The sequence below is a fragment of the Fusarium venenatum genome, assembly GCF_020744135.1.
Source record: "Fusarium venenatum strain MPI-CAGE-CH-0201 chromosome Unknown EDB82scaffold_3, whole genome shotgun sequence".
Lineage (NCBI taxonomy): Eukaryota > Fungi > Ascomycota > Sordariomycetes > Hypocreales > Nectriaceae > Fusarium > Fusarium venenatum.
The window spans coordinates 7,229,711-7,248,894 of NW_027072131.1; the positions used below are offsets into that span (position 1 = coordinate 7,229,711).

The following is a 19,184-nucleotide window of genomic DNA, read 5'->3' on the forward strand; positions in this document are numbered from 1 at the left end:
GCGTAGGATATGACTTCATAGAGATAGAATTGTTGGAGTATGATATTAGGAGAGAAACAGATGATCAAATCAATAAATGTAATACGGAATACGGAATAGCCTTGCATTAAATCCACCGTGTCAAAAACAGATCCTGTCGAGTTGCACTCTTCAATGATACTTGACTCCAGGCTGTACCAAAGATGGGCCCCTATCGAACCATTCTTCTTCAGCCTCCCTATCAATTTCCTGATATTGTGAATGACCCTCCTTTTCGGTCTGAACTACCATTTCCAAACGATGTTCACTATCAACCACTCTGACTGACACAGGCGTACTCCAAGTCTGAGAACTCGAGACGCCTGCACCGACACTGCCTAACCCATCTAAAGCTCTCGAGCGAAGCGCCAAAACAACCATCTGTCCAAAGCTACCCCAGCTCGAGCTGTGCCACGGATGACGAGACCACAGCACTATAGCCGTGTGAATGAACACAATCAGAACATGAAGGAGCAGAACTGAGAACGCAAAAGGGATTGTGCGGCTGCTTTTCCAGTCGTAGCCGTACCCGCCAACAAAGTATTCCCAGAGAACGACAGAATCACCCGAGGTTGGTTTTCGATCAAGCGAGGACGGTGACCGTATATTGTAATAACTCGCATTTGTAAGTGATAATGTGTGTGCCAAATATGTTGCCAGAGAAACAGCAAGACAAGCGTTTGTCAACTGCATACGACAAAATTCATAGATGTACTGATGTGGTGAGTATTCTGTGTTCAATCCCCACCTACTTGTAGCATTGAGCCAATGTTTGCTCATATTGTTGAGATTGTCAGCCCTAGTAGAGCTTCCAAAATGGGCTTCGATATCCAATAAGGAGGCGTCGAGCTGGGTTCGATAGACAGATTCGCCGTGCTCCAACCATGTATCAGCTTCGACCCATCGGGAGTATATTCGACATAGTGAAAGGGAGACCCAGTTAGGTTCGGCCCATTGATTGAATAATATTGCTGCGCTGGTACGATTGTCTGTTAGATCCAGGAAACCGGTATTGAAACGAGGAACATCTAGCGTTGAGCTACGCTGTTGCCTCTCAGGAAGCGGCAACCTCCCGTTGCTCTCTATCCCACTATTGAGGAATGCCCTGGTGTGATTTTTATCTTCAGCTTTCAGGACCAATTTGTTGTCAGTAATGTTGGAATTGAATATAAATGTTGCTGTGTCCGTTGTTGTTTCGTTCTGTGAACACTCAACAGCAACGATCGGCTGCTTCCATCGACTTGTTGGTTCTCGTCGAAACTCCTTCCACTTCTCTGCTGCTGTCAAGTTTACCCTTGTATCCCATTCTGGTCCAAAACGGTCACCTAGGACTTTCTGTCGAGGTTTTGTGAATACATTCTTGGGTTTGTCCCTCCAACCATCATGACTCCCTGATAGAGGCCCCATTGGAGTCGTTGCAACCGCCAGCGATTGTTCCGCGCCGTCTGGGCCATAAACATATAGCAGAGCATTCGAAATAGTTCGTTCGCCGTAGAAGAACGAGACATTGGTAATTTGCTGGGTATTGTTCTCTTGCGCATCGACAAATACACTGACAAGTCTGTTCAGAGCATCATCCATAGAATCCTGGGTCCAGTATTGATACGCATACGTAGGTCTGAGATTTGTCTCCCATAATGGCCCGTGTAGAAAGGGAATGTTTCTTTCTGCTTCCTTGGGCGCGTGGATGTGCCATAACTTGCTTCTTGGAATTATTGCGATGGCAGAAAGAGGTACGGCTGCAACCGAGATTATGATACATATGATGATAAGGATACCGGTGAATTGTATGCATATGCTGGCGCGCTTGGCCTTTGTACGAGGCCGTAACAACGGTGTCCATAATTCCAAGCTAAAGAAGTAGGAAATAGGAGAGCCTATAAGGAACGATGATGAGAGGAAGCCGAGCGGAACACCATTTCTGTCTTGTAGCAGAGTATATCGTATCCGATGCATCAAGATATCTGCTAAAGATACGATGATAAGTGTTTCATGGCCCTTTGCAGCAAACTGCAGGTAGCTCAATTGCTCATCACTGACATCCCCCCAGCGAAAGTTGACGCTATACAATGCAACAAGCGTCAAAGTGATCGCGACTGAAGGTAGATGGAAGAGGGCCAAATGTGCTAGAACTGACAATATGCCAGGCTTGCAGACTTTCTTGGGGGGTTCTGAAGCATGAAGAGTCTTGGGTGGGGGAGTGTTCGAATCTTGTGTTGAAGGACGGCTCAGGTTTTGTGTCGAAGAATCAAAGTCTTGACCGATGTCATCGGCTTCCTGGACAAGATCGTCAGTATAGTTACTGGCAAGCGTAATTAGTGCATTGCATACCTCGGGTCCTGTGATTCTATCTAGAGGGACAGAAACCTGACCAGATATCTCTGAGCCATTGTGGGACATATTAACGCAGTGTAACTGGTGAAGAACGGAATTTCAGAGATACACGAGACGGCAAGAAAGTAGAAGTTACGAATCCAAACAAACGATGCAGAAAGGGGGACAATTGAATATTTACAGATCAAGTCACTGGTGTTGAAATGCACGGAAACCCCATAACCACCCATTCAATCCTGAAAGCCTGACGGCATATCACATCATTGATTTTACATCATAGAGCCTGAACACGTCCAGCCTATAGATAGACGACCTCTCTTTATTGTCGCCAGAAATGAGGTGTATTAAGGTCGAAAGAAGCAATTTGCAGCGCTGCACGTTCTGGTTGCCACGTTTGGAGGTTCTTAGGTTACATGACAGCCTGATTGCCAAGTTTCAGGATAATCATGGGGGATTTTCATGATTAGTCGCCTCTTTACCTCGGAGTCGATTTTGATAGGTAGGATATATTGTACTCAGCTCTGGTAATTCTGCAGGCATAAAAGATCCAGCTCAGCACCTGACTACCATATTGATCTAAGCAATAAGATGATGACACGAGAATCCATCACACCAGACAGAAGGGAGCTAACCCAGGAACCACCCGATAAGAAGCAAGTAATCGATACCGAGGCAGACAAGATGGAATTTTTCTGCCTCAAATCATGCTACTCAAAACACCAACACTGATGTGATAACGTCGGGGCTGGAGCCATAGCCCCGGAAGACATACTAGTAGTCGTCACCATCAACGTCTTTTTAACTTTTTGGCTTAACTTGTCAACTGTCAAACTGATAAATTCAGTAAAAACCGTTGATCAATTGCCTCAAATGTGCCGTGACGAATTTGTAAGGAATGTGTATTTGGTTTAAAGTTGAGGCTTACACCGGCCGGTCCGGTCTAACGAACGGGGCCTCTCCGTGGTGTACTAAATTGCCACCAATATTGATAAGATACTATGTACATAGAAACACACAGACCTCATTACTCGCGTGTGAAAGCAAGTCATTTCCCGTGCAAATCCTCCTATTACTCGTACATGAGATCAACCCCTTTCTCTCTCTCTCTCTCTCTCTCTCTGTTGTAAAATCGTATAAAGCTCGAATGATGTAATAAATGTTCGTATCGAATAGCCATAACGGCTGAAGCGGATATGCCAAAAGGCAAAGCAGAGTAAAGCAAAACGTAAACTTGCACTAGATCTTTTAACTAGCGCTGTTGTGTCGATCCTGACTTCCTCGGCGTAGCTTGAGTCCACTGAATATTACGCGGCTCATTGAATGTCTTCGCCCCTCTTGTTGAGGAGAAGAAGTAATTTGTGTGACGAGCTCATCGACGCGATCCATGGCATCAATGAAAGTATGGAAATCAGCGTCATCTTCGTAGCAAAGGTTTTCGTCTCGAAGCGACATGTACTCAATCTCGTGGGTGCTTAGAGTACTTTGATTTGATACTGTTGAAGATGTTCTTCTTGCCTTGAAAGGGCTGTTGTCTTGGTTGCTGATAAGGCTAGACATGGTTGGTGAGGTAATAAATTGGTGACAGATGTCGTTTTTGAATTGTGGTACAATTGAAAATACCAGCTGTATGAAATAATAGATACTTCAATGTCAGAAGTATAGAGTATTGATTGATAGTGGGAACAGAGGAGATGAAATTGGAAAAGGAGGAGGATCCAGGTTTAATATATGATATGAGCTGTACTAGTCCCGTAGACCCATTGTATGTGGAGGGGTATTCCCGAATCTATTGAAAGCCGGCGCCGCCAACAACATGACGAGAGCTGACATGTTGTAATTCCATAAGACGTAATGTAGGTCATGGCAAATCAGTCGTTGATCGTCATATTCGCTTCCAAACGTAGTACCAATCATTTTTTTCGCCTACACAGGTACGTGACAGGTCCTCGGACTGCCGGACCATACATGTAACGCCATCAAAAGCTACATTCCTCGGCATTGTCAGCCAGCATGGCGTACAACACCCGTCACCACACCTTGCGAATTATGTGTGTACTAAGTTAGCGTTGCGTATCCGAGTTGGTACTATGTACAGGTACAGCTGACGACGGCACCACGGGCGGATGGTCGGATGCTAAAACGAAGTAATATTTCTAACAAATGACATCTTTCTTATACAACTGGAGTGAACTCTTTTATTTCTTCTCCTCCTCCTTCTTCTCCTCAGGCTTGGGTGTTGGCAACTTGAATGACTCAGGTGTGCGGTCCTGTCCAGCTCCAACAGGCTCCCAAGCGCTGGAACCACCCTCAAAGTTACGGAAAGCCTGGGTGAGTTCCAGAGGCTCAGTAACGATACGCTTCTTCTCCTCGTCGTATCTAATCTCGGTGTAACCCGTCAAGGGGAAATCCTTGCGCAGAGGGTGACCCTCGAAACCGTAATCAGTCATGATTCGTCGGAGATCGGGGTGACCGGCAAAGAAGACACCGTAAAGGTCGTACACCTCTCGCTCATACCAGTTGGCACCGTCAAAAAGCCCAGTGATACTGGGAACAGGAGAAGCCTCGTCGGCGTAGGTCTTGACACGGATTCGGGAGTTGTGGCGGACCGAAAGAAGGTTGTAGACAATTTCGAAACGGTGCTCGCGCGTGGGGTAATCGGCAGCAGTAACTGTGCTGACCTGGGTGAACTCGGCAGCAGTGTTGTCTATCGGGTTTTAGTAAACTTTCGAAAGTCAATTGACGTCGTACTAACACTTCAGGAAGCTGAAGACAGGGTAGACACCCGACGGAGAGATGTAGATGGTGAGTTCATCCTTCCAGACGGAGAACTGCTGGACGTATTTGGGAAGGCAACCCATCAACCAGGCACCGTAGCGGTGCATGTTGTCAGACTTGCTTTGGTACTTGTCGGCAGGGTTGACGATAGGAGCCTTGAGTGTGCCGATGTGGTCGCGAGGGGCCTTTCGCAGGTTGGGGCTTTCCTTGGGCATTGCGACATATTGACGAGCCGTGTTGGACAAGCAGCGGATTGCTTGATCGTTGCGGACCTGGAAGGAGGGCTTCGCGGGTCGGAGAGCTGAGGCCAAAGCCCTACTTCGAGAAATACTGGTCGCCATGGCCGGTTGTGTGACGATTCGAGGCCAATTGACGATGGAGGAGGTCGTCAAGACGAAATACCTTATGGTGTTTGTAATGATGCTGCGAGCATTGGCTCGAGAATCTTAGCGGCAGAACAGTGAAGGAGAATTACCGTTGTTCAACCGAAGATAATCTTGTACCTTTCTGTTCACCCCACTCAGGACAGGCAAGAGGTACTCACCTATTGGATGCCAGTCTGGTTCAGCTTCGATGACGGTCATTCCCTACACGTGATTTGAGATGTAGACTAGCCTATAGAAGGCTTAGCTTGGTTTCCCATCTTTCACTTTCCCGCAGCCTTGGATGCATACCAAACATCGCTCCTCTCCTTGTACTCACATTGCCATTTCCGCCCATCGTATTTTGAACTTTACATTTACTACCACCTTTCAAATTAATCACAGGCTATCATCATGGCGCCCCAAGATTCATTCATAGACGATGAGGAGGATACCTGGTACGCCTCACCGCCCACCCGCCCGGGGTCTGCTGCCCGCAGCGCACTGGTCCTTGGGTATTGTTAGGTACTCGAAGCTGACATCTTGACAGCCCTCTTTGCATCGAGGAGTTTGATCTCTCCGACCGAAACTTCCGACCATGCCCTTGTGGCTACCAGGTACGACCATCATGCCACCTCGTCAGCTGCAGCTGACCTTCCGGCCACGTTTGACTAACTCTGGAGCTACAGGTCTGCCAGTTCTGTTTTAACAACATAAAAAATAACATGAACGGCCTATGCCCTGCTTGCAGACGACCTTATGACGAAAAGACGATACAGTGGAAGGTTGTCACAACAGAAGAGTATGATGGACACTCTCTTGCCACGCCGCCGTGCTAACAAACGCCTCTAGAGTTGCCGAGTTCCGTGCCAACATCCAGAAGAACCAAAAGAAGCGGGCTACTGACCAACGCCAAAAAGAGCTTCAGAAACGAGAGGCAGAGAAGGAGAACCGCAAGAATCTCATCGGCGTACGAGTTGTCCAAAAGAATTTGGTCTATATCACAGGCCTTGCTCCGACCGTCAGGGAAGACGAACTGCTAAAAACATTGCGAAAGCCCGAGTTCTTTGGTCAATATGGCAACATCCAAAAGATTTCGATTAGCAACCGAAAGAGCTCGGATGGCCAGCACCAGTCACTGGGCATCTATGTCACCTTTGAATATCCCGAAGAAGCGACACGTTGCATCCAAGCTGTGCATGGGTCACATAATGGCGATCGAGTCCTCAAAGCCCAACATGGCACGACGAAATACTGCTCAGCCTGGCTCAAAAATGAAAAGTGCAGCAACCCTGGTTGTATGTTCTTACACGAACAGGGTGATGAGGAGGACAGCTACAGTCGGCAAGACCTTTCATCGATGAACAGTATCGCTTCCCAACGACCCCTCCCTGCAGGTGGATCACGGTCTGCTTCCCGGCAACAAGCTCCTCATCCCACCCCGCCACCCGTCGTATCTCATCCTATGACACGCTCTATAAGCAAGGAGGGATCTGAGAACGGTGTTGACGGATCAGCATTACCTTCCTCAGCTAACTGGGCACGCAATCCACAGCGGAGTCGTAGGGGCAGTCTCGCTACTAGTGGTGCCGCGTCAAGCCCTGCTATCTCGGCAGCTCAGCCTGTAACCGCTGAGCCTGTTCCGGAAGAAGCAGTTGAGGAAGAAGAGGATGAAGATGAAGATGAGGAGGACGAGGAAGATGAGGAAGACGAGGAAGAGGAGCCTCAACCAGAGGAACCGGTGGCCGGACCCTCTTCATCCCGTGCGATGGAACCCGAATCTCCTGCACCAGCCAGGAACCTGGCTGAGAGGGGGCTTAGAGAGATCCTCAAGGTGCTGGGTAACACTCCCTGGCCTCCTTCGTCTACCGCTGCAGCAGACCAGTATCCGCCCTTGTTCGATCCTCGTGGTGGTGAAAAGCGCAGAGCTATGCGAGAAGAGGAGGATTCGCGTTTGAGTGGTGAACAGGAAGAGCGTCCCGAGGCCCGCGAGCCATCCGAAGGCGAGCCCGAAACTGGTGGAAGTCTTGCTCTTGGAGGCGAACCGGAGGACCGTGACACATCCAACGACATTAGAGGTTTCGACCGTCGAGGCAGCACCCAGCCTCCTATCCAACGACTCTCCACTGACGGTCTCTTTGGACCTGCCCTCACCGGAGCCTCGCCCTTTGGCCAGAGCCCGGGCAATCCTGGCTCGCGGTCTATGACACCCCAGCAATTGTTCCTTCGATCTCAGAGTGGCTTTGGTGACGCACCACCCGGCATTTCCAGCCAAAGCAATGCCTTCCAGAACCAGAGTCAGGGCCAGGGCCAGGGACAAGGCCACAACCGCCAGTCGTCCCGATTCAGCTTCGCCAACGACAGCGCTGGCTCTGTAACCAACGTCAAGGTTTCGACTAACCCGCGCATCATGGCCCAACAATCTTCCATGATGCCCAACACCTTCCAATCCCAGGGCAACAACCAGTTCTACGGTGCTTCTATGCCTGGACCTCCTCCCGGCCTCAAGTCGACCGGCACTCCTCCCAACATGTTTGGCCAGTTCGGTGGACAGGGCTTTAATGCGCCAAAGGACAACTCGAGTGAGATTCTTCAAAGTTTAATGGGCCGCAATCGGGCTGGCAACAACCAGTCCCATGATGCGGGAAAGCGTGAGTTTATGATTTCTTCTTTTTCAAACCAGTACCCACCATCCTCTACCTCCACCCCAGCTCCTGCTCCTGGGCTCCTGCCTTCGCTGTATGGTGGTACACCTAGTGCATACCAAGACATGAGCTCTAAGCAGAAGAAGAAGGGAAAGAAGCACAGACATGCTAACACTTCCTCTTCAGGGGGGAGTGGCCTAGTAGATCTTGCAGACCCGAGTATCCTGCAGGTGCGAATGCAGCATCAGTCTCAAGGCAGCGGCGGAGTCGGACAGGGCTTGTTTGGTGGCCAGAGTCAAGGTGGGTACAATCACAACAATATGATGTATAACAACAATTACGGGAGGTGGTAGTTATGATATCTACTGGAGTTTGGGACAGGGAGGCATGATGCTTGGCAACCTCCCGTCGTGACGTATTTTATTCTTTATGCACAAAAGGGGGGCGTTCTTCGGAAATCAGGTCACGGGCAAAAAAGCGCCTACTATTCTCTTCAGGGGGACACGGGTTACGAGCGCATTTTTGATTCAGCACATTTTCGCGAGATCAACACAGCTCAAGGAGGTCAGCTTCGCATCAGGCGTCATTTTTCTTTTTGGGAAAACGGAATGAGATACGAGAATACTTCAAGTCTTTTCATTCCGGATTTTGCCAGTCCTTGAGCGACTGTGCATGGGGGTTCACGTCAGGCAAGCCATCATCGTCTTCCACAAACCCCCTATGTATGTTAACAGCGTCGAATCTATCCGCCCAGGTTTGGCGGTAATATTGGTCAGAAAGCAATACCCTCATTCTCTCCAAATCGCCTCTTCGCCTCTTCTCCTCGTCCCCCTGCGGAAGACGATGGTGCTCGCCGTAGCATGACCCTGTCCCCAAAATCTTGTATATAAATGGGGTGGTGGTGTTTTCGTAGTGTAGTCGTGCTTTGCTTTTGTTGCATCTACATCAAGTGACTGAGTCTATGCTAACTATCGTTCAGATGATGAGCTCCCGTCTTTGGACGAGGCTACGAACTCTGTCGATGCGTTGGTTTCGGACGACCCAATCCTTCCTGCGACCACTGTTGAAGGACGTCAATCCGTGCCCCCCGGCTTGGGGCTACCCCCTGGGCTTTCACCCATCTCGAGACCGCCATCCACCACGGGCCATACAAGATTGTTCAACATTGGACCAGCGTTGCCTAAGATGCCACCGCCTGGCCTGTCACAAGATGCTTCAACTCCAGACCAATCACCCAGAAATCCAATGCCGGCAACCCCTGTCTCGGAAGCAAAGAAAGCATCTAAGTCTTTGGCAACCGAGAGCGGGCTTTTGAAAGAGATCACGAGTCAACCGCAACCAAAGCAGACCAAGGGAAGCATCTTGCAGGACGAGGAATTCCCGGCTTTGGATGCACTGAAGAGCAAGAGCCGACCTGCTACGCCTACACCCAAGCCCACTCCAAAGGCCAAACGCAATGCAGAGAGAATTGTGGATAGAATGATGGCCAAGGCCGGGGCCAGCAAGCAGAGTAGCACAACAGAGGAACCAAAGGTTGAAGATCCCAAGGTCCAAGGTGCCAAAACTCAAGAGTTCAAACAGGAGGCCAAGGTCTCAGAGCCAAAGCCTACAATTGAGAAGAAGCCTGTTTCTCTCAAATCTCAGACTGAGGAGAATTCTGCGCCCACCATGTCTGCTAAAGTATATGGCAAAACTCCTATCTATCTCAACACCCAGATCGAGAAGAATACCGCGCCCAAGCCTGGCGAGTCATCCGCAACGACTGAGAAGCCCAGTACAGGAAATGCAGCTGCTTTCCCCCCATTGCCTGCCCCTTCATCTGCCGCGACCTCGTCTCCTGTCACACGGACAGGGCCAAAGACACTGCGAGTCGTTGCCACTCCTAAAACGGAGGCTCCTCCTCCTGCATCCCCTGCCTTGACTATGGCATCCGTCGCTCTATCCGGATCACGAGGGGTGTCTGCTAGTTACAGACCAGATACGCCTGCTAGCAGCGAGCCAGTTAGTGACAACGCATCGGTTGTATCTGCTTCTGTAACACACTCTCGTGCGAGCTCCCCACCTCCTAGCAGGGTTGGATCAGCTGCGGTACGAACCACAACAAAGAGCCAACAACGCAAGGCACGCAAGGACGTCTTGAAGCAGGAAACCAAGATGATTGCCGAAGTGCCTAAAGTTGAGGCAGAAGTCCAAGCTCCGATCATTGGACGAAAGAAGAAACAGAAGAAGGAAAAGCCTGCCAAGGCACCTCAGTCTGATCCTTCTGCCTCGGCAGCCCCAGAAACTGCGAAGGCCGATGTTTCCACTGCCGAATCTCCCCAACCAGAGCCCCCCAAGGAACCCGAGCAAGAGCCAGAAGAGAAGCCCCTTAAAAGTAAGGCTGCTCAAAAGAAGGCCGCAAAGTCCAAGGGTAAAGCAAAAGAGGTCGAACCTGAGCCTACTCCTCAGCCCCCATCTCCCGCCCAGGAAGCTACTCCCGAAACCCAGGAGACCACGGAGAAGCCAGGGCCCAACCCCGCATCGGTTTTCACTGAGATTAAAAACGCTCTTTGGGCATCTAGCGTGGATAAGCTGCAGCTTTTCAAACCTATTGCCAGTGGTTCATCGCGAACCGATTACAACGCTCATAACAACGCCAACAAGGCCGAGCATTGTAAGGACTGCTCTTGCAAGTGTGGTGAAATTCAGGATGATGATCTTGCGGCGCTTCGTGCGGGTAAACCTGTACGCAAACAATTCCATGTCGATGGTAGTCGCATGCTCATCACCCCCAATGGTGATTGCATCCGCGGCCTACACCCAGAGGAAGAAGATGCCTTCCTTGAGCTGCAAGCTGCCATTGCGGACACAGCAGAGAACCCCGGATCGTTCATTGCCCCTAGACATCAACCTGGAAGCGGGGCCTTCTCTTTGATCAAGGGCAGAGCCGTCCCCAATGGACGTCCCAACATCTTTCCCACCACTGCTCAGCTCCAATCTCAAGACCCTATCGGAAAGCTTCAGAGAGAAGATGCACTGAGCTACATCAACCAATATGTCCTGCCTCGCCTTAACCTGGGAGCCACTAACATGGGTTTCCCCAAGGGTGCATCGCCTACTAAGGATGCGGCTGCTGCAAGTCTTAACTCCCTTGCCCCCTACTTCTATGGTCCTGATGCCGCTGCTGGGGTTGGCATCTACAGCCCCCCTGATGGAGCGCGAGCAATGCAGGATTTCAGCTCAGCTGGCATGTCGCCCGAGGAACGTGGAAAGAACTTTGGAATGAACGTCGGTGGTATGCCCTTAATGAGCGTCGAGGATGCCGAAGGTGCGCTGGCCACTGCCCGACGAGAAACAGAGAAGCTGGAGAAGGGATTGAACCAGGTTATTCGCCGCAACCGACGGCTTGTTCTTGGAGGTAATAATTAAGAAAGTCATGAAAGTCACGTCACGTAACAGCAGGACAAGATATGATGGCGATTTGAGTATCTGTTGCCCGTAGGGCTTGTACGATATTTACGAAAAGGGCGTGTCAGTGTATTTGACGGCAAAACGATATGCTTATGATGAAGCGATAACGTCAATGTTAGAGAACAGAGACTATGAGTGCAGTGTAGGCGAATCAAAAACATCATGAAATAATTGGGTCACTTTGCCTTGGATTAGTAACGTCTTCAGCAACTAACAAATCAAATTGATATATATGGGACGAATAAATCAGTATGCAAATCATCTGGGTATTAAACATGCATTAGGGGACTAATGGGAAGTTGCGTATGTTGATCAATGGAGACCTTTGAAGGAGGCATACACTTGCAAAGCACCTTCAATACTTTGAACCAACCCGAAGAATATTGTCAACACAAGAACAAGAACGGCTACCCAGAATGTATACCTGTTGATTCGGTATTAGCGGATGACAATGTGTGTTGGCAAGATTTGCTATCGAGGAGCGGTACCATTGGACGCCGTTCCGTCTATCATGCCACCATTGCGACAACGATTTCGGCTGTGCTTCGTCAAATACCTGCTTCAACACGACAAGACGATCATTCCAAAATCTAAACCTTTCAGTTTGCCGATGGTCTGTTTTTAGTTGTCCACACTGGATAACTCGTTTGTCAAGGCCCGTGTCGGACAGCTGGGAGAACCACTTCCTTGTTTCCACGTCTGAGGATGGGAAGAGGAGTGCTAATGTCTGCAACGTCTCGTCCGCAAGACCTTTGGGTAGTAGGGAGTCGGAACTGCCAATAAGTCAGTGGACTTACACATTGAGTGTTGGTGAAGAATCGTTAACCTCTGCTGTTGGACATATAGGAACGAAGCATGATGGAAGATGTGCACACGTTGATCGTCATCGGTCAATCGGAGATGATCTACCAAGTTATCAGTCCATACGATATCCAGCCCTGCGATGCGGCACAGGTTGCGAGCAGTGAATATCTTCTCCATCTTAACATTCTCCTTGGACACCTGGGCAGCTCCAGGATCAAAGTAATCTGACACAGAGCTCTCCAGGGACCCATGACTCCAACGGAGATGGCTTCTTCCAGAGAAGCCGTACGTGAAGCTGCAGAAGCTCATCATCAAAAGCAGGCTGGCGGCCAAGTCTATTGAGTTGTCGAGCATTTCGTCTTCATTGTCATGAAGTGTTGTGAGTTTCTCTCTCAGCTCCTCCTTGATATCATGGCGCAGCATCCCACTCTTGAGTTTGTGAATGCAGTCGACCACATCACGGTGTGATCTCAGAGCCACGTATCGCCCTCCGTTGTGAAGAGCCCTGGCACATTCTTTGTTGTAGTATGTCCAAAATGATTGCAGGTCAAAGTCGACGCTGTTGAGACGCTGATCTTGGTGCTGGGAAGCCCAGTACTCACTGGTTATTGTTGTTTTGGTAAGTTGTGGTAGCGGGAGATCTAGCAGGCTCGAATCGAGCTCCGTCTTGTCTGTCATGGTTGCAGTTTCAGTCGTCTTCTGGTCTGTTTGGTTTACACGAAAGATTATAGCGACGCTGGCGGACTATAAGGCGGGTGAGGGAGCCAACCCTGTTCGGATGCATCATGCATGAGACTGTCTTGTCATTGGCGGATGCTCCGCCTCATCCTCATCAGCGCGATGAGCCTCTACACACAGCCCCCAATATCTGCAGCCGAATCCTCTCAATCAATATCACGAGCCATATTATTCATGACTTGAGAAACCATATTTCTCATGACTTGAAACCATGATCCTCTTTACTTGAGAAAGATATCATGAAATACGTTGAGCCATGCCGCTGGAAATCGTAACATCCCCTCTGCGATCCTGGGAGAGCAGCATCGCCATACTTAGTGGCAGGTCAGCAACAAGGCCTCTTGCATGGCCTGAACCGGAGTTGTCTACCGGCCGCTGTATAGGCAAGGTCGGCAAAGAGCTATGCTGGGTGGCCAAAGGCCCAGCGAGAGACGCATTCGCGGTGCTGGCTCCAAAGATTAAGGCCTACCTCGAGAGGTCTGTCGAGCCAGTATCGAGTTGGGTTACATGGTCTATCTATATGTTCGGCAAGTCAGAGAAGAGTGCCAGTCCAGCCATCCTGTTTTGCTGCGAAGTTGTTGCGCATCGTAAACAGGTGAGAAGTGCGATTAAAGACAGCGACATTCTCAACGAGTTCCCTGGTATCAAGACTGCCCACATGCCTCGACCGCCTGACTTTAATCAGCTTGTTCAATTGGCAGATGATAGCATTGATCATCGACCTGTCCTTGCGTCCCTTGCAAACAATCCATGCGGGATGCCGTTATTCGTTGAACAAATTATAGACGACGGAACTTGTTACAAACAAGCTACCGTTGGTGGCATCATCCAGCTGTTGGACAAATTCTACTACACCACAGCAGGTCATGTACTTAACCCCGATATGGCCACGAGCTACACGGAGGGCGAAGTCAGCGATGACGAATTTGAGATTGATGAAGATGATGACGATGATGAGATGGACGAAGTGGCATCAACGGCTTGTGAGAAAACGTGGTTGACACAAGCCAACGACGTCGCCATGAGCCCGCGGTACGCAGGTTCGACTGAGAGTAAGATGGTCCAGCCACCGTTCTCGCCGGGCATACAAGATATGCAAGCAACACAAGAGGAGTCGAAATGCAAGAGCCGTCGGATTCTTGAGGAAGGACCTTCACCGAACATTTCCCTACCTCCACAACCTCTAGGACATGTCTATCTATCCTCCCTCGACGAACCATCATCTGATCTCGACTATGCCCTGATCAAGGTAACCAACCCCATTCACTGCACCGCGAACAAAATCACCTCTTCCTCCTTTTCTGCGAAGGGTGAAGCCAAGATCCAGCGTGTCGTCACAGACGGTCCTAAAGACGTCAAGATCCTTAGCTCCACCTCGAGAGGAACACTTACAGGAGTCATGTCAGGCACTCCCATGTACGCCCGTCTCCCCAACTGTAATCTGTACCAGGATGTCTACAACGTCCTCTTGGACTCGCGACTAGAAGCCGGGGATTGTGGCTCCTGGATCATTGACGTCGAGTCTGGGAACTTGTACGGACACATTGTGGCCGGGTCCCCGGATTCGGGTGCTGCAATTGTGATACCTTTTGCACGCGTATTCGAAGACATAGAAACGCGAGTAAAGCATCACCCTCGTTTGCCCCTCTTCGGAGCCACATCTCCATACAACTTTGATAAAAAGCTAGACCTTGCTACGCATCTGCAACATACAAATTCAGATACGGCATCCTCTTCTAAACCGCCATCGAAGTATGACCAGGAGTGGACCCGCGACTTAAGAAGTCGATTTGAGAAACAGTGGCGGATCAAACTGTTGGATGAACTGAAACTATCACGGACTGGTCGTCAAGCTACTATTGAACAAGCAGTTTCATCTACTGAAGATGAATCAACTTCGCTCTCTAGTCAGCCTAGAGAGGAGGAGTCGGTTCCGCCGTACACTGCAACTGACACTGGAAAAGGGTTACTGCTGCCGACCCAAAACCGGAAGATAGTGCAGACACCACTGTTCCCTCGATCTCCGAGTTTAAACGACCGGGATGCTAAAAAGTTCCGCAACCTTCTGATATCCCTCTCCTTGACCCCAACGAAGTACGAGAACCCAGGATTACTCGACGAGGCTCTGGCCAGCGTCCCGCTAGAGAGACTCTACAGCGAAGCTGAAGAAGAAACCATGTTCTTACAGGCCCAAGCAGAGTCATGTGGCGATGGACGGTGGCCCGAGTGGGGCTACAGTGATTGCATCATCCGGGCATTGTTGAGATGGTTCAAAAGGTCATTTTTCACTTGGGTGACCAATCCAGCATGTTCGATATGTTTGTCTCCAACCATTGCTATGGGGTTCACTGAGCCACTCCCAGAAGAGTCAGCTTGCGGAGCTCGTCGCGTCGAGCTCTACAGATGTTCAAGGCAAGACTGCCTAGAATTTGAGCGATTCCCCCGATATGGCGATGTTTGGAAACTACTTCAGACCAGAAGAGGGCGAGTTGGTGAGTGGTCGAACTGCTTTACGATGTTGTGCCGGGTCATGGGTGCCAGGGCACGGTGGGTATGGAATAGCGAGGACCACGCATGGACCGAGGTATACTCGGAATACAGGAAGAGATGGGTTCACATTGATCCATGCGAGGAAGCTTTTGATCACCCAACATTATACACCGAAGGTTAGTCATTGCACTCGAGATCCCCCCAAGCATTACCTACCTTCTCAAGATACAGCACTGACATTTCGTAATTAGTTTGGAATAAGAAAATGGCATATGCTATAGCCTTCTCTATCGAAGGTGCCACGGATGTTACGCGACGATATGTTCGCAAGGCGAAGTATGCGGCGGAGCGAAACCGTTGTCCAGAAGAAGTCCTGCTGTACGTCATGGATGAAATCAAAAATATCCGCCGCGAAAATATGAGTAAGGAGGACAAAATCCGACTGAAAGAGGAGGACAGATGTGAACAGCGGGAACTCAACAACTATATTGTCTCGAGTGTCACCGCTGACTTTATGGCCACGGGATTGATTCGTGTCGAGGGTTCGTCACAATTGCTCAAGTCACCGGGAGGATCAGCGAGACACAATCAGAAGCAGGGAAGTGGAGGAGTGGCAGAGGGACCTTTGGTTATCCCTTAGGTCGTAAGCCTGTTGGACTTACGTACCTATATAAGTGACCAGGATTTGGAATTATATTACAATTTGGATAAGACAAGCGGTGCAGACTACCGCAATTCCTCACTCAGGTAGCACCCCGCTACAAAGAAGGGGGAAATTAGTTCGGTATATATATAATAGTCCCTATTATCAAGATGATCTAGCAGGTTGTAAGACATGCGAGACCCAGGGTAAAGGTTGCTTCGCTTGTGAGATGTTTCCATTTCGACCAGCCGTTAATATTAATATACAAAGGATGTTAATGTAAAGCATATATTAGTTGATAAACTTAAGATATAAATAAGAATTAGTTGCTAAAAGCATAAGAGACGAAATTTATAGGTCAGTTTATGCAATTCTGGGTCTACTCTTAGATTATTTATTTTTATAACCTAAAGCTCAAAGACCAACCTTTCTGCTGCCCACTAGATATGTTCTTCACGACGTTTCTTCCGCGAGACATCATGTGATGACCGTCGACGGTCTGCACCAAGAGCTCTCCTAGCATCACTAGTAACCTGCTTCCTCCCCTCAGACGACAAAGACTCACGAAGTCGCTCCATAAGTCTGTCAAGAATCCACTCAGTCTCTTCCTGACTCCCCATAAGCGGACTCCGATTTCCCACCCAGGACCAAGCCGTAACATGTTCCGAATCTGTCTTCTCCTCGGTACCTTTTTCAGGAGACTCATCGGCTTTCTTGTTGTGGTGATGTCGATGGTGGTTCTTGGGTTTTGGCTGGGCTTTTAAGTGCGTGTCGGCACTGCCTTCGTCTTCGCCGATGAGTTTCAGATACCATGCCCATTCTTCAAATGAGTATTTGTGTGGCTTTTGGGATTTGAGATGTGCGGTGAGAGCTTGGATTTCGGAGATGAGGAGGAAGTGGAAATTGGTTCCTGTTGGTAGATCCTCGTGAGCGTCTCGTAGACGGGATAGTGAACGTCGGACTCGAGTGGTAAAGGTCGAGTTATGTCGACTGTGGTCCGGTCGCTCTTTATACGGACCTTCATCCGTCCTAGAATCTCTCGACCTCCCTCGTGAATCGTTTTTATCAGGTCCTTGTTCCATATCAATAAAAGCTGCGGCGGCATCACCGCTAGAATCTTGAGCCGAAGGCATCTTTTTGGTTTGCGAAGGTTGCGCTGGCTCCTTATGGTCGGGAAACACATGTCCAAACGTACAACTGTGAATAATATACTTGAGATCGTCCGAGAAACTGCCCTCTTCCCCAGGAAGAATAGTGACGTTTCCTAGCCGCAAGGTTCCGTCACGTATAATCTTGATGATCGTGTCTCCGGCGTTGGATATGAGAACAGTCATGGTAGGTAACGCAAGTAAAGACCAAAAGACGAAGAAGGACTTGCCAGCATTAGAAGCAGGAGTCACGTCGCCGTATCCGATAGTGGTAAGAGTAACAAAACAGAAGTAAAAGCCGTCAAAGTAGTCCCAGCCTTGGTAATTCTCTTCACACTTGACAAAGATGTATGCGCCCAGAAGCCAGAGGAGAAGCCAGGTGCCTGTGGATATTGCCATGGCCATCCAGCGACGACGAGAGGATGTTTGAGCCTGAATCTTGCGCATGAGCTCGAATTCTGCTTTTCGACGCTCGAATTCCGTTGCAGGCTGTTGAAGATCCGAATCTGCACGCTGGGGCATCTGCTTTTGTGGCTCACGGATAGGTTCGAGCATTTCGTCTTCACCTTTCTTGGTCATTGTCCGGACTATACGTCTACGTTTCTTCTCCTCCATTCTAGCATCGACTTGGCGTTTGCCTCGCTCGAGAACAAGACTTCGAATAGAACCGACGACCAAACCTAGACTGATAACACCTACCAAGGCGTAGGGCATCATCAGAGCTCGGCCGAGGTTGGTTTCTGCTCTGAAGTCACCGAAACCGACTGTGAAAAGCGTTACGTCTGCCCAGTAGACAGCATCAAGGTAGTTCCAGCCTTCTATGTTGGAGAATACAAGGGCACCGAGAAGTAAGTAAAACAAAAACATGATGGTCTGCAGCATGAGTGTTCGTTGACTGGGCGTGAGGTTAAAGTCTTTGTTATAATGGCCAGTCCATGCACCATAAAAAGTCACCAACATGAGCGAAGCGTCAACAAAGTAGAGAATAGCAGCCCACATGCCGTAGTAAAAGGCCTGCGACCAGATAAGTTCATCAGCAGGATACTTGAACCCTTCGTACAGAGGACCAGCAGCTGTAGCGAGGAGAGAAATGAGCAGGATGGCAGAGATGTACCAGCCGATTATGGTGATGGGCTGAGCGATTGTGAAGCGAACACGGCGCGTCATGTTTAGTAGGAGAAACATGTTTGAGATGATAGCCATGGCAAGCTGAATAGCGTTGATGACGGTGAGCCAGATGGGATCGGCGACAAAGGGAGCTGTCTTGACGATTTGACCTGGAGGTCGATGCTGTCTCCATGGTCGGACGAGAGCGCATATACTGAAAGCTGAAGCAACGGGACCGAGTGTGCCAGCGATCATGGGGAATGCCGACGAGGCAAACCACCAGCGGCTGAATAGGTCAGAAATATGAGAGTGATTTGTTATGGAGAGACGTACTTTGGTGATAGATGAGCCTTGTCATTTTCTATACGTTTCTCGTGAGAGATAGTCTCTTCGAAAGCCTCAGTCTCCTCCTGAATATTCTCTCCAAGATTGCCGTCGTCCATGGGAATGTTAAAGAGGTAAAAGCGACGAACGTAAAAGAACAGGGGACATTTCCTAGTTTTGTGATCCCTCAAAAGAATGAATGTTAACTAACAGCAGATATGTCGACGGTCGTGCAACTATTAAAGATCCCCAGTAAATAAAGTAGATGAGAATCCTTGGCATGGGGAAGAAGACATGACATGATCGGGCATGACGTCTAAAATAAAACCACTAAAGCCAAAGCGTT

At 49.3% G+C, this 19,184-nt stretch overlaps 7 protein-coding genes across 7 annotated transcripts; 2 read left to right on the forward strand and 5 right to left on the reverse strand.

Annotated features, from left to right (window-relative positions):
• Positions 1 to 48: 48 nt before the first annotated feature.
• Positions 49 to 2,835, reverse strand: EDB82DRAFT_539729 (uncharacterized protein). The gene is made up of 2 exons (XM_065609316.1): positions 2,350 to 2,835; positions 49 to 2,295 (listed from the first exon to the last, which is right to left on the reverse strand). Exons 1-2 carry the CDS (start codon positions 2,416 to 2,418, stop codon positions 151 to 153), a joined length of 2,214 nt encoding a protein of 737 aa, XP_065464250.1. The 5' UTR covers positions 2,419 to 2,835; the 3' UTR covers positions 49 to 150.
• A 716-nt stretch (positions 2,836 to 3,551) lies between these two features.
• EDB82DRAFT_278122 (uncharacterized protein) lies at positions 3,552 to 4,002 on the reverse strand. Its single transcript, XM_025728927.2, has one exon. It carries the CDS (start codon positions 3,907 to 3,909, stop codon positions 3,598 to 3,600), a length of 312 nt encoding a protein of 103 aa, XP_025583245.1. The 5' UTR covers positions 3,910 to 4,002; the 3' UTR covers positions 3,552 to 3,597.
• Positions 4,003 to 4,406: 404 nt separating this feature from the next.
• On the reverse strand, positions 4,407 to 5,643 carry EDB82DRAFT_278127 (uncharacterized protein). The gene is made up of 2 exons (XM_025728928.2): positions 5,105 to 5,643; positions 4,407 to 5,056 (listed from the first exon to the last, which is right to left on the reverse strand). Exons 1-2 carry the CDS (start codon positions 5,466 to 5,468, stop codon positions 4,548 to 4,550), a joined length of 873 nt encoding a protein of 290 aa, XP_025583246.1. The 5' UTR covers positions 5,469 to 5,643; the 3' UTR covers positions 4,407 to 4,547.
• A 150-nt stretch (positions 5,644 to 5,793) lies between these two features.
• On the forward strand, positions 5,794 to 11,785 carry EDB82DRAFT_510107 (uncharacterized protein). Its single transcript, XM_065608831.1, has 6 exons — positions 5,794 to 5,947; positions 6,040 to 6,106; positions 6,179 to 6,291; positions 6,342 to 8,140; positions 8,321 to 8,434; positions 9,114 to 11,785. The coding sequence occupies exons 1-6, from the start codon at positions 5,904 to 5,906 to the stop codon at positions 11,540 to 11,542; spliced, it is 4,566 nt and encodes a 1,521-aa protein (XP_065464251.1). The 5' UTR covers positions 5,794 to 5,903; the 3' UTR covers positions 11,543 to 11,785.
• EDB82DRAFT_278293 (uncharacterized protein) lies at positions 11,720 to 13,233 on the reverse strand. Its single transcript, XM_065607371.1, has 3 exons — positions 12,411 to 13,233; positions 12,060 to 12,357; positions 11,720 to 12,010 (listed from the first exon to the last, which is right to left on the reverse strand). Exons 1-3 carry the CDS (start codon positions 13,064 to 13,066, stop codon positions 11,897 to 11,899), a joined length of 1,068 nt encoding a protein of 355 aa, XP_065464252.1. The 5' UTR covers positions 13,067 to 13,233; the 3' UTR covers positions 11,720 to 11,896.
• Position 13,234: 1 nt separating this feature from the next.
• On the forward strand, positions 13,235 to 16,507 carry EDB82DRAFT_278141 (uncharacterized protein). The gene is made up of 2 exons (XM_025728931.2): positions 13,235 to 15,792; positions 15,868 to 16,507. Exons 1-2 carry the CDS (start codon positions 13,383 to 13,385, stop codon positions 16,254 to 16,256), a joined length of 2,799 nt encoding a protein of 932 aa, XP_025583249.1. The 5' UTR covers positions 13,235 to 13,382; the 3' UTR covers positions 16,257 to 16,507.
• A 192-nt stretch (positions 16,508 to 16,699) lies between these two features.
• On the reverse strand, positions 16,700 to 18,957 carry EDB82DRAFT_528140 (uncharacterized protein; the record flags this gene model as incomplete). The annotated part of the gene is made up of 2 exons (XM_025728932.1): positions 16,700 to 18,800; positions 18,848 to 18,957. 2 exons carry the CDS (start codon positions 18,955 to 18,957, stop codon positions 16,700 to 16,702), a joined length of 2,211 nt encoding a protein of 736 aa, XP_025583250.1.
• Positions 18,958 to 19,184: the final 227 nt, after the last annotated feature.

Coding starts and splice junctions, on each gene's coding strand:
- EDB82DRAFT_278141 (XM_025728931.2), top strand. CDS start 13,383: ATGCCGCTGGAAATCGTAACATCCCCTCTGCGATCCTGGGAGAGCAGC. Junction 15,793..15,867: donor CCCAACATTATACACCGAAG/GTTAGTCATTGC, acceptor TTTCGTAATTAG/TTTGGAATAAGAAAATGGCA.
- EDB82DRAFT_278122 (XM_025728927.2), bottom strand. CDS start 3,909: ATGTCTAGCCTTATCAGCAACCAAGACAACAGCCCTTTCAAGGCAAGA.
- EDB82DRAFT_278127 (XM_025728928.2), bottom strand. CDS start 5,468: ATGGCGACCAGTATTTCTCGAAGTAGGGCTTTGGCCTCAGCTCTCCGA. Junction 5,057..5,104: donor TGTCTTCAGCTTCCTGAAGT/GTTAGTACGACG, acceptor AAAACCCGATAG/ACAACACTGCTGCCGAGTTC.
- EDB82DRAFT_539729 (XM_065609316.1), bottom strand. CDS start 2,418: ATGTCCCACAATGGCTCAGAGATATCTGGTCAGGTTTCTGTCCCTCTA. Junction 2,296..2,349: donor ATAGAATCACAGGACCCGAG/GTATGCAATGCA, acceptor GATCTTGTCCAG/GAAGCCGATGACATCGGTCA.
- EDB82DRAFT_278293 (XM_065607371.1), bottom strand. CDS start 13,066: ATGACAGACAAGACGGAGCTCGATTCGAGCCTGCTAGATCTCCCGCTA. Junction 12,358..12,410: donor CTATATGTCCAACAGCAGAG/GTTAACGATTCT, acceptor ACTTATTGGCAG/TTCCGACTCCCTACTACCCA. Junction 12,011..12,059: donor TCCAATGGTACCGCTCCTCG/ATAGCAAATCTT, acceptor TACCGAATCAAC/AGGTATACATTCTGGGTAGC.
- EDB82DRAFT_510107 (XM_065608831.1), top strand. CDS start 5,904: ATGGCGCCCCAAGATTCATTCATAGACGATGAGGAGGATACCTG. Junction 6,107..6,178: donor CATGCCCTTGTGGCTACCAG/GTACGACCATCA, acceptor CTGGAGCTACAG/GTCTGCCAGTTCTGTTTTAA. Junction 6,292..6,341: donor AAGGTTGTCACAACAGAAGA/GTATGATGGACA, acceptor AAACGCCTCTAG/AGTTGCCGAGTTCCGTGCCA.